The sequence below is a fragment of the Chanodichthys erythropterus genome, chromosome 4 (genome assembly GCF_024489055.1).
Source record: "Chanodichthys erythropterus isolate Z2021 chromosome 4, ASM2448905v1, whole genome shotgun sequence".
Taxonomy (NCBI): Eukaryota; Metazoa; Chordata; class Actinopteri; order Cypriniformes; family Xenocyprididae; genus Chanodichthys; species Chanodichthys erythropterus.
The window spans coordinates 2,704,259-2,717,780 of NC_090224.1; the positions used below are offsets into that span (position 1 = coordinate 2,704,259).

Sequence of the window (13,522 nt, forward strand, 5' to 3'; positions counted from 1 at the left end):
AATTGGTTGCGGCACGCTTTCTGTTGTGGTCAGGATGATCAAACAAACAAAGCAATGTTTTGCCACAGTGTTTGCACTTTGGAGAAATCAACCTACAAATAAAAGACTACATAGTAGATTGTACTTGAAACTATTTAACATCAAAATTATCATATCATTTGCTATTAAATGGACTATTGCTTGTGTATTGTTATTTCACAGGGTTACGGCGAGATCGTGGCAGCTACCAACAAAGAGGAGCACAGCCGAAGCGAATGGCACGATTCTCTGGCAGGATGAGAACAAGTGGCCCGAAATCTCAAGAGATGAAAAGTGTCCCACGTCCCCTCAGTGGAAATGAGGTGGTTACCATGGCGTTGAGCCCTGAGCAACTCATCGCTCGCATCATGGATGCAGAGCCACCTGAGATTTACCTCATGAAAGATGTGAAGAAGCCATTTACTGAGGCCATCGTCATGATGTCACTGACCAACCTGGCTGACAAAGAGCTCGTTCACATGATCAGCTGGGCCAAGAAGATCCCAGGTGAGTGTAGAACCAGATTTATAAGAAAAACTGATTCAGTTATAACATTAGCTCAGTGTGTTTCCTTATTTCTGCTGGTTTATAGAACTTTTCCAATAATAACGCTAACTGCAAATCTACATGGAATTGAGGTATTTGGTAATAGCATGTATCAATTTGTAGACCAAACCCAGAAGGCTGAATCACTATGGATTCCCTCTGGAATTTCTAATGGGTTTTTAGAATAGCAGTTTTCAGTTTATGAGTACAGTAAGGGATGTGGTTAATATTAATTGATAAGAATTAGTCATTTATCTTCTGTATTTAAGATAAATTATTACATCATACCTTGTTCAAACATGAATTTTGAAACAGTTTTTAGTTGTCCAATGAATTGCATGTCATTTGTCAAGCTCATTAACCTTCATTCTGATCACACTTTGATCTGTATTTAGCAGTTTGAACATGGAAGATTTTTTTTACGTTCTTGAATACATGGGTTAGTAGTTGAATGTAATATAGATGTAATGAAGACCAAGGTCCAGTGAAATATCTTCACAATCCTCTACGATGTATTTAGGTCAATCATTATGTGTGTATTTTAAGCGGACGATGGAGACAGCATCTGAAACACACAATTGAGTTTAGTTACAGTGTGTCTCTTCCAGTTGTTTTTGTAAAAACAATTTTGATTATAAAGGCCAAAGTAGTATCCTTAAAAGTATCCTTAATTGAACAGTGCTGGTCCCACTTACATGTTCTGTTAAACTGAAAAATGAAAAAACACGGTTGGAAATCAGTTAGTTTTTAAAGTTAAAATTTATAGACATTTTAAGAAAGAAAAAATTTACCTGTTGAGGGCGACAGTTTATGTAATTGGATGGCTGAGCTACAGAAAATCAATTATGAGGTGGCTTTGACAGTTACAGATTTGAAAAATAAAAAGGTGGGAATAAAGATCCCTAAACTCTAACACAAAGGAACATTTCAGCATTTAAAGGGTTCTTTGGGAAGATACAGTTATAAATAGAAGTGTAACTATGTCTAAAGAACCTTTTAAAGAACCACCTTTTTTTAGATAGTTTAGCACACTTTCTGTGTGTAGAACAAGGATGTGAGATTATGTGCTCGACGAATTATGTGAAATTCATGCATCAACTGTTTTAATCCTCATGTAGTCTCTTGTTAGCAACATGTTTTTAAAACACACAATGGTTGTCATTCCATTTGATTGTGATATGACTGTATGTTATTCATGCTGTTGAACAAATCGTTTGCTCGTGTAATGTTGGCCACAGACATTGTTGAACTCAAAAATCAAAACTATTATAAAAAACACTAGAAATTCATGGCTCAAAAATGGTAATTCTCTTTCAGGTTTTAGGACTTAAAAAAGTTCTATATATTGAACTTTGAAGAACCGTTTCTGTAGTGTATGGATTTTCTGGATTCAAGTGAACTTGATTTATAATGTGTCAATGTGCTTAAAACGGACAAAATGATACAGAAAAAATTGAGGTGAAAAATTATATTTCAATAATTTTGTTTGCCCGTAAAATGTTTGCATTCTCCCTAGAAACTTAGCATTTTCTTGCAAAACTGGTGATTTAAAAATTTGAGGTGGGAGGGAAAAAATTCAATATTTTTGTGAGCCAGCACAGTTTCTTGAGGGAAAACAATACTTTTGTGAAGAAAACGAAGTGTTGTGAGTGAAGGCAAAAGCATTGAAATATAGTTTTTCCTTCCATATACCATTTTATATATATATATATATATATATATATATATATATATATATATATATATATATATATATATATATATATATTATATATATATATATATTATATATATATATAAAATATATCACATCTATAAGTGTCAATCACAGGTTTATTAGCCTGAAATCTGTATCTGTTTTCTGATCTGATTTATCACTTTAATTAATATTTGGCATTTGAGATGGGCAGTCTTTTATCAGTGGATCATCATGTTCTGATTCTGAACATGAACAATTAGCAAACTTTCCCTCAGATACTTCTTTTCAAGTTATTCCAGATCCCCAGGGATGAGCAGCTTATGTGGAGACACAAGCCTTTTCTCATTCACTTTCATTCAGTGAAGCACTGCCTGCTGAAATGAACTAACTACTCTGCTAATTGTGAACATTAACTGTGAACTATGGATTATGTTTGATCGCTATGTATTGAATGTAACTGTGTAATTGTGTATGCAGTTGGTAACAAGTGCTTATTTCTTACTACAGGTTTTGTGGAGCTCAGTCTTTTTGACCAGGTCCATTTGTTAGAGTGCTGCTGGTTAGAGGTGCTGATGTTGGGACTAATGTGGCGTTCTGTTAATCACCCTGGAAAGCTCATTTTCTCTCCAGATCTCAGTCTCAGCAGGTAACTAGTGTGTTAATTGTTTATCCTTCCCATTGCCTAATTTATGAACAGGCACATTCGTCTCTCAGTGCTTGAATTCATTTCTTTATTCTCACATACTTTTTATGCAGTTATCCATTATTTTCTGTATGCCAATGTGGTATAAAATCATTTATGGGTGATTAAAGTCACTGACTATGTGTTCTGATGTACAGACTTCGGTTAGCTCTCTATTCATGTCAAGGCAAAAGACATGTTGACCATGGTCAGTCCAACCTAAATACAATCAGTCAATGGCATGATGTATGCAATAAAATGCAGTTCATGCTTACGGGGAATACATCTCAAAACAAGCATGTTTTTAATTTCTGAATTAAAAAGAATTTTGATATATTTTGGGGGACATAAAATAAAAAATGTTAGAGTGATAAAACTGTCATTATATATTAATGAAAAAAAAAAGCCTCATTCAAAGAATTACATTCATGATGTACTTTGGCATAATCTTGAATTATCATTATTTTTATTTTTAAATTGAATAATAATAAAAACACTTTTAGTACTTTTAATAAAAACATGCAGAAAAAAAATAAATGAAATTTTTGATATAATCATTGAGATCATTACATTAAGGTTAAAAGTAAATGTCATTACTTTTTAATCTAGTTGTTAGACTTTATTAATATTTATAATGAATATTAATGAATATTTATTAATAATTACTATTAATAAATAATACATATTAATATTTATTACATTTAAAATTGTCTTAAAAATAGTACAAACATTTTTCAGATCCATTGAAAATCATCATCAGTACAAAGAGTATATTTCTGATAAATTTGTGTTTTAAAAGGGACCTATTATGCCACTTTTTACAAGATGTACTATAAGTCTCGGGTGTCCTCAGAATGTGTCTGTGAAGTTTCACCAAATGCCCATTTTTGAATGGAAGGAAAAACATGCTGTTTTTCATGCATTTATCTTTAAATGCAAATTAGCTCCTGCTCCTCACCCCGCTTTCCAGAAGAGGGCGGAGCCTGTACAACTCGTGCCTCGGATACTCTGCCAAAAAAACGAACAAAACATCTTCTTGGTTTTGATTATCATCTCAATCGTGGTCACGCTCGCTTGACATTGCAGTTCTTCATCATCAGGAAAGTTTATTATTTGAATGTGTTTTAAAGCCATATCAGTCTAAACTTCTCATATGTGGTTTATTGAGCGCACACATCTGAAGCACTGCTCAGAAAGCTGGCTGTCAAATGGCACGTCCTGTGAGTGTTGTAACTTCTCTTTCACGTCTTATTGCACTTAAACTGTCAAATGCACACAAGGTTATGTCAAAAACACACAAAGCTCAGATAAACATAGTCTGTTATGTCTGTGAATGTAAACAGCAAATAAATAACTTGCATGTGTATGTTAGATCTGTGTATTAAAGTGAAAGCAGCGTAATATACAGTGCATATTGCTATATATGCTGTTATATGATTCAAACAACAAAAGAAAAATCACTCACAGCCCTTAATTGAATAACTTTGTATAAACATGGTGGACTGTGTACAGCTCACTCAGGGCGGGGTCTGCGCTAATAGTGCAGAGTCTGTCAGCAGACATGGGTGGAGCCTAAGCATTTGGGATGTCACAAAAGCTACCATCTGCAAACGGCATATTCTGAGACACTGCTTATGATATTTTATGTGGATTAAAAAAAGAAGAGTGGGTGGTTTTTTTCCATTATAGGATGGTTGTGTACACACACTGCCGACACACATTTATGTTCAAACACCATGTAAAAGTACATTTTGCATAATAGGACCTCTTGGAACTAGAATTTTAGAATTTAAAATGTAATATAAATTGTAACGTGTATGTGTGTGTGTTCACACTGCAGAAGCTATATAATAAAGAACTGCGTATTCATAACAATTTTTGTAGAATATAGCAAAACATCTCAAGAATAGAGCTGTGAAACAAAATCAGCAGTTTGGCCAGATGTGTTCAGATGTGTCACAGCGAATGTGGTGGGAATTAGAGAGCTGCCGGTACAACTGTGGGAAAACAGGAACTGATTCTTCCATGGCTTCTCTGTTATCATGGCCTCTCCATGCCACTGGCATTTGTACCCCCTTAACATGATGTGAACCCATGTTGTCATGCGAGAAAAAAAAAATGGGCCAAGGTTACAGATGCTCTGCAGACACTGGATTATGCTTCCAAGCCGTTCCAGTTATGAGTTGGTTTGCTGTAAATATGCAGCTGCTGCCAGATATTTACCATATTTTCATGGGTTTGGATAAGGAATTAATTGTATCATAGCCAACTGGGTCCATGAGTTTAACTTGGTGAATGGTGTCAACATCGATTTTTTTTTTTCCAATTTTTTGTTTTTTTTTCTGACTGCAGCTGCCAATAATGACTCTCAGTATTATCTGACACAAATATAAATCTCCTAAAATAATAGTTAATATAGAGCTGAAGTACATTGACTCAATTATTTAGCCCCCCTTGTGTTTAGGTTGTGAATAAGTCTTGTTTAATGCTAAATGTTTTTAGCTATATCTTTGTTCTCTCTGTTCTCACAAGTTTTAATGAAATGTTAGCGCCGTCCTGGTCTCATTCACTGCTGCAGGTCCAATTGTAGCACCTCTTAGCGTCTCAGGGAGCACCTATACTCTGATTTTCCATTGCAGCTTTGTATAGAGTTCACCATTAGTGCTTTCAGTAGGTGCCAGGTTTGGAATAAAGCTAGTGAGGTTTGAGATTAAGGCCCGGTCCCGTCTTTCTGATGAGGTGAAGCTAATTTGTGAGACTGATAAAAGTCTTTGTGTTTGCCAGAGACGAAGGCAGCTGTGTGCAGGGGTTTGTGGAAATCTTTGATATGCTGCTGGCAGCCACGTCCAGATTCAGAGAACTCAAGTTACAGAGAGAGGAGTACGTGTGTCTCAAAGCCATGATTCTCCTCAACTCCAGTAAGTGTTCTTCTCATTAAAAGGTTTATGAAGTGTGCATGCATTTATACTACTATTACTAAAACAAATGTATTTTTTATTGGATAATGAATGTGCATGTTTGGTTGACCTTCCCCATAGGACAGAAAAATCACAGTGAATATTATTTGTTTCTCCTAAAAGTAAATAGAGACTAGCACACTATTATACTTTTATATTTAAAAAGGAAAAAAAATATATATATATTTTTTTTCTAATTACTGTCACATGACTGATAATACCATAGTGAAAATTTGAGGAGCCATTAATATTTAATCCTAATATTTAATATTGATCCATAAATAACTTTTTTAATCGTAATTATTTTTCAGATATCAACTTTTTGGTATAAATTTACAAATTTCTTTTTGCAGTTTTTCAAAGTTCTTTGAGTTTGAAACATAATTTATTTGAAATAGAAATCTTTTTGACATAAATGTCTTTACTGTCACTCTTGAACAGTTTAATGTATCCTTGCTGCATAAAAGTGTTAATTTCTTTAAAAAATATATTTTAATATATATATATATATAAATAAATAAATATAAATATATTTTAAAGCAACAACAAACTGCAGGAAAATTAAATGTATAAGCAAATATATACATTTTCTCTAGCAATGACTTGTAAAGTTAAAAAAAAAAAGATCCAGTATGGTGAACAGCTGTCATTTCAGCTACAAACACACTCTAAGCATTCGTTTGGGTCTGTATACAGTGGGTACGGAAAGTATTCAGACCCCCTTAAATTTTTCACTCTTTGTTATATTGCAGCCATTTGCTAAAATCATTTAAGTTCATTTTTTTTCCTCATTAATGTACACACAGCACCCCATATTGACAGAAAAACACAGAATTGTTGACATTTTTGCAGATTTATTAAAAAATAAAAACTGAAATATCACATGGTCCTAAGTATTCAGACCCTTTGCTGTGACACTCATATATTTAACTCAGGTGCTGTCCATTTCTTCCGATCATCCTTGAGATTGTTCTACACCTTCATTTGAGTCCAGCTGTGTTTGATTATACTTATTCGGACTTGATTAGGAAAGCCACACACCTGTCTATATAAGACCGTACAGCTCACAGTGCATGTCATAGCAAATGAGAATCATGAGGTCAAAGGAACTGCCTGAAGAGCTCAGAGACAGAACTGTGGCAAGGCACAGATCTGGCCACAGCTCTTACTAGCTGGCCTTCGTTACACTGACCCTAATGTAACCCCTCCAGGTTCTACTCGCACCACTCTGAGCGGAATTCAAACCGGCATTTCCGTCATGGGAGGTGGGTGCGCTTACAAGTGACCTCAGCCTCTAGCGTCAGTTGTGAATGCGCCTCTTGGGGCCAGGGGAGTGAGGTTTACCTGCACAGCTCACTCTAGCTGGCCTTCATTACACTCAACCCCTAAACCTCACTTCCATCCGGGTCAAGGCACCAATGTAACCCTTCCAGGTTATACTCTGAGAGGGATTCGATCCGGCGTCTCTGGCATGGGAGGCGGGTGCGCTAACAAGCCGCAGCCTCTAGGGCACTTCTTGAAGCCAGGGGAGTGAGCTTTATCTGCACAGCTCTTACTAACTGGCTTCTACTACATATATCATAAATGAATGTCATGGCCTAGCTCTTAGGCTTCAGACATATAGCAGTGTTTCTCACATGGGAAAAGCAGGTTTGATTCCAGCTAGTGTCATGCACCAATCAAACCCCCCTCATTTCTTGTCCTCTATAGTGTCTATCAAGTGGCATAAGGCCACACAAATGCCTGCCCTTAACAGAGCTGTAATAAATAGTGTTAATTCGAGGCCCATAACTTAGAAGGTTACTACTATTCATGCTTTAATTGAAGAGTCTTGGCAAGGCCAGGCAAGAAAAACTCTCTCACACCATAAAGTTTTAATTGGGACAACATCTCTGCTTTGAGGAGTGATCCACGCTTTCAACCAAACTATCCATTTCATAGCAAACACTTATGTAAGTAACAGGCAGTATCTGTTTAGTGTTTAATATGTCTGAAGGAACCAATATTTCTTTTTTATTTACCAATTCCTCTGAACTTTTGATCTGTCTTTTCCTCGTGCATTATCTCTTCATTCTCAGCCCCCAACAGCTGTCTTCACTTTGTCTCCTCGGTGTCACTTATTTGATCACTCCAGATGTGTTGCGTTGTTTTTGAATGGGATATTCTTTGGATTGGTTGCTTATTTGGGTATCACCCTCTATTATTTTAAATGGCTGTAAATGTCAGTGTCTCATGGCTTGAATCGCTGTGAACCTACGCTTGTGCGTCATTGCAGATATGTGTCTGAGTTCGTCTGAGGGAGGAGAGGAACTGCAGAGCAGGTCGAAGCTGCTGTGTCTACTGGACTCGGTGACGGATGCTCTGGTATGGGCCATCTCGAAGACGGGCTTGAACTTTCAGCAGCGCTCCACCAGACTAGCCCATCTGCTCATGCTGCTCTCCCACATAAGGCACCTCAGGTACAGACAATAAAGAGTGTCCAGGTGTTCAGTGTTATGCTGGTTACTGCATGATGATTGAAATAGTGAAATGGCCTGAAACAGTTAACTAAATAAACTGCGAATAGGTCATTTAAATGCGTCATGGACGGAATGGTCCAGAGAGCGCTGCGCGGCGCCATCTGCAGAACAAAGCACCAAGATTGAGGAATGTCTGATCAAAGCTGTACACGGATACCCATTTTTAAATAAATCTACTAACAGAGCTGCTGCAAGTGATTTTTGTTGCTGGAAATCCATATATCCTTTGCTGAAACAAACTACTGCGTCGTCATGGAGAGCGCACGGTTGCTTAGTAATGGCAGACACCACCGGAGTGTAAGCTCCCGAGTGCTTTCGAAAGGAGAAAGCGGCAGGGATGAGTTTTCCATCTGTTTTTATAAGCTACATATGAACGGTCCCTTAAAATGGAGACAGAGCGACACGCGTCATAATCTGAAAACCACGCCCACCGGGGGGGGGGCAATCCAACCGTCTCCATTGACTTCGTATAGTGAGGCTGCCTCCTTGTCATTTCTGACTTATAACAAAAAAAACAGAACAATGTCTAAAAGCTGCTATGTGACAAGGTGTACAGAAAACAAGCAAAAAAAAAAAACAGAACCAAAAAGCCAAAAGTTTTTATAAGCTGTCGACCCAAAAAATGATCATTTAAGGACTAAAAAGTGGATACAGGCGATTCGGACAGAGTGCAACATCATATTACTATGAGAACTACACCCACTGGAGGGGAACGTAATCAGGTACCCCCTTTGCACCAGCACGAACCGGGTGCTAGTTCAGAGCTAGTGCTAGTGCCAGTTCGGAGTTGGTTCAACTGACGAGCCTTCTAAGAACTAGTTTGCCTTTCCACGGGCTAGAGAGCAGCACAGAGCCAGGACTTACGTCACTGCATATATCTCACATTTCACAGCAAAGCTAACGCTGTAGCGCCAAACACACTAGGCTTGTTTGAGATGCATCGGCTTCTCGCATAGCGATCGGTGCATGACATCAAAGCTCAGCGAGAACGATAAAAGTACAAGGAGTCGTATGCTCTACAAACGCTCCCGCGGATCCGCGGCACCCGCCGAATCGGTCCGCGCTGCTCCGGTGCATCTTGAGCAAGCCTTCTATCAACAACCGCGGATGTTTCACTACTGTTGATGATCATGGCTTTGCGAACCTACATCAGCATCCAAACACGGCTCGCCGTAATTTGTATATAGATGGAGATTACACTTGAGCTGCTATTAGCTCGATTAGCTGCTATTTCAAAAATGGCAGTCACAAGTTTCTTGTTGGTCACGGTTACCCTGCCCCCAGCCCCTGACGCAAGCGGTTCTTGAGCGGGTCTAGCCCAGCAATGTTTTGGTGCTACTTACGAACCACTTTTCCTGGTTCGGAGCTGGTGCTTTGTGTGTCGAAAGACAAAGAACTGATTTGAAACTAGGCTCTGGGTCCGAACCAGCACTCAAACTGGATTGGTGGAAAAGGGGTAAGTGACAGGAAATATAATATATAAAACTGACATTTGGATATTTGACTTAACAGTGACTGAATGTTGACTGCACACATGGGCTTACTGAGGCATACTGAGTGTCAGGATCCCAAAATTTACCCATTCTTCCTACTGATGCTTCACGTCTTATTGCCTGTATCCACTTTTGTCTCCTTAAAGGCTGACTTTTACGGTTCGGTAGCTTATAAAAAATTAGTTCTGGGTTTTTAGCTTGTTTGCTGTACACCTTGTCACACAGCAACTTTAAGGCATTGTTGTTCTGTTTTTTGTTATAAGTCTGAAATGACAAGGAGGCAGCCTCATGCAATACAAAGTCAATGGAGACGGTTGGATTGTTTTACCTGGAAACAATACTATTCAAACATTTGTGGTAAGATTTAAAAAAAAAAATAAATAAATAAAAATTATCATACATTATAGTGATGAAAAGCGAGTGAAGACATTTAAGATTTTACAAAATATTTTTTAAAATATTTAATAAATGTTAAAGGTGCCCTAGAATCAAAAATTGAATTTATATTGGCGTAGTTAAATAACAAGAGTTCAGTACATGGAAATGACATAAATTGAGTTTCAAACCCCATTGCTTCCTCCTCCTTATATAAATCTCATTTGTTTAAAAGACCTCCGGAAAACACGATTTCAACATAACACCGACTGTTACGTAACAGTCGGGATCATTAATATGTATGACCCCAATATTTGCATATGCCAGCCCATGTTCAAGGCATTAGACAAGGAAAGGCAGTATTAACGTCTGGATCTGTGCACAGACAAGGTAAGCCAGCAAGAACAAAAGCGAAAGATGGCAGATGGAGCAATAATAACTGACATGATCCATGATAGCATGATATTTTTAGTGATATTTGTAAATTGTCTTTCTAAATGTTTCGTTAGCATGTTGCTAATGTACTGTTAAATGTGGTTAAAGTTACCATCGTTTCTTACTGTATTCACAGAGACAAGAGAGCCGTCGCTATTTTCATTTTTAAACACTTGCAGTCTGTATAATTCATAAACAACTTCATTCTTTATAAATCTCTCCAACAGTGTAGCATTAGCTGTTAGCCACGGAGCATAGCCTCAAACTCATTCAGAATCAAACGTAAACATCAAAATAAATACTTTACTCACATAATTCAAAGCATGCATACAGCATGCATGACGAACATCTTGTAAAGATCCATTTGAGGGTTATATTAGCTGTGTGAACTTTGTAAATGCACTGTAATATAGTCGAGAGCTTGTGTGGCAAGGAGCACGCCATTTAAAGGGGCGGCGCTGCCAAAAACAGTGTATAGTTAATGACGCCCCAAAAAAGGGAGTTAAAAAAATTAATTTAAAAAAATCTATGGGGTATTTTGAGCTGAAACTTCACAGACACATTCAGGAGACACCTTAGACTTATATTACATCTTGTGAAAAAGCATTCTTGGGCACCTTTAATGTTACAAGTTGTAAAAATATTTAATAAATGATTTAATACATTTGATAAATTCAAATAAATGCTGTTCATTGAACTATTCTTCAAAGAATCTTGAAAAATAAAATATCACCATTTCCCCAAAAATATAAAGCAGCACAACTGTTTTCAGCATTGATAATAATCAGACATGTTTCGTAAACATCATGTCAAATTGAAATGATTTCTAAAGGATCATGTGACACTGAAGACAGAAGTAATGATGCTGAAAATTCAGCTTTGATAACAAGAATAAATTAAATTTTATAATATATTAAAATAGATTTATTTATTACTATTATTTGTAACAATATTTCACAATATTGCTGTATTACTATATTTTTACTGTATCAAATAAATGCAGCCCTGGTGAGCAGAAGAGATTTATTTTAAAATCATTATTAGTTGTTTCCAAACTTTTGGCAGGTACTTTAATAATAACAACAATTATAGTAATACTTTTATTGCATTATATAATATATTAATTATTGTTATGATTATTAAGTGCTGCTTTTATTTTTACAGGACAATAGTATGTATTATTACAATATAAGATACATTATATATTTTAAATAAGAAGTGACAAAACCCTCATTGTTTTTGAGCCAGAGAAATACAGCTCTGATTAAATTATAATTATGCTAATTATGTGCATTATCACTTTTGCTTGAATCTGGTTAGCTTTTTGTTAGCTAACTACTTCAAAAGTTTAGCTTGACTGTTTTGAATAACTTGAAATTAATGTAAATCAATATAGCTTACTATATAGAACTACTTTAAGTATCTTATAGTTTAGCTAACTACTTTTTTCAGAAAGTTAGCATGACTGTATTGAACTTGTTTAAATTGATTAGCTAGCATTGTAGCTAAGCTAAATCCATTTTAGCATGGTTAGCTTACTAATTTAAACATGTAGCTTGTAATGTAGCTAACAGCTTTTTCAAAAGTTTAGCTTGACTCTACTAGCCTCTCAATTTAATGAAGTTCAGTAATGTAGCTAACTACTTTTTCAAAGTTAGCGTGACTGTATAGTACAGTCTTCAACTTGTGAGCTTGTAGCCTGTCTTAGTGGTGTGTATTTGTAACTCTTGATCTGTGCAAAACCTTCCACTGACCATATATCCACTACTCATCTGTAGTAACAAAGGCATGGACCACCTCCACTGCATGAAGATGAAGAAGATGGTTCCTCTGTATGACCTGCTTCTGGAGATGCTGGACGCTCATATCATGCACAGCTCACGTCTGTCTCACTCCGGCCCTCGAGAGGGCAACGGCGTCCAGGAGGCCTTCACCTGCACTTCTCAGCATGGACCCTAAACTCTGTCTGGTAAGATATAGAAAGAGTGGTTTGTTTCGTAAAGCTACATAATGCAGGTATTGTGATGCTGACATGAATAAAAATAGACAGTTTTACTGTAGCTAATTTTTTTCCACAAATCTTAAAATAACTGTACAAGCTGAAAAAATTATTTAGAAATCACATTAAATTGCTCTTTTTTTCTTTCCAGTGCTGAAAGATGATTTTTAGTTTCGGGACCATGAACAACAAAAACAGCCCAAAAAAAAAAAGAAAAAAGAAAGTGGAATAGGATTTCACAAGTTGAAAAACATCATGGATGCCTTGAATGTTTTTCCTGTGAATTATTATTATTATTATTATTTTTTTTTCTTTCACAGACAAGATGGACCTGGTGTACAATTTCTACTTTTTCCATTTCTTTCTATACAGTAAGCTTGCTACTGTCACTTTCTGTAAAATAAAAAATCAGCATCACGATGATGCCTATAGCAAATGCTGTAGCTAGAGCGGCTATTGACAGCCCTGTTGGAAACAAACAGATCAGATTCCAACACTTGCAAAATGACTGTATGAATGATGAGAGCTTTGTCTCCAGTGTGAACAGACTAAATTCTGGTCCATTTTTTGGTCAAAGCAAGAGGATTCATGAATTTCATCTGTTTCTTTGCATCTGTTATTTTTGACAAATGTAACCAAAGCAAAATGTTTCAAAAAACAAACTGTTACTTTCATTCTCCCTACCCAGTAAACCCCTTGAACACCATAAAGGCCTTGTACAAAACATTTATACATTTTCTAGACATATCACCAATTTATTCCACTGTGAAAACTGTTGTTTGTAAGATGAACCAGTTAC

General features: G+C 36.5%; 1 protein-coding gene across 4 annotated transcripts in view; it reads left to right on the forward strand.

Annotated features, from left to right (window-relative positions):
- The window catches only part of esr2a (estrogen receptor 2a), a 30,273-nt gene extending 17,263 nt beyond the window's left edge, over positions 1-13,010 (forward strand). For all 4 annotated transcript variants that reach the window (XM_067383636.1, XM_067383638.1, XM_067383637.1 and 1 more), the window contains exons 6-11: positions 202-525; positions 2,771-2,909; positions 5,730-5,863; positions 8,178-8,361; positions 12,503-12,693; positions 12,875-13,010. In XM_067383636.1, coding sequence (XP_067239737.1) covers positions 202-525; positions 2,771-2,909; positions 5,730-5,863; positions 8,178-8,361; positions 12,503-12,683 — 962 coding nt within the window. In that variant the 3' untranslated portion in view covers positions 12,684-12,693; positions 12,875-13,010. The remainder of the gene's footprint in view (positions 1-201; positions 526-2,770; positions 2,910-5,729; positions 5,864-8,177; positions 8,362-12,502; positions 12,694-12,874) is intronic.
- The last annotated feature ends 512 nt before the right edge of the window (positions 13,011-13,522 follow it).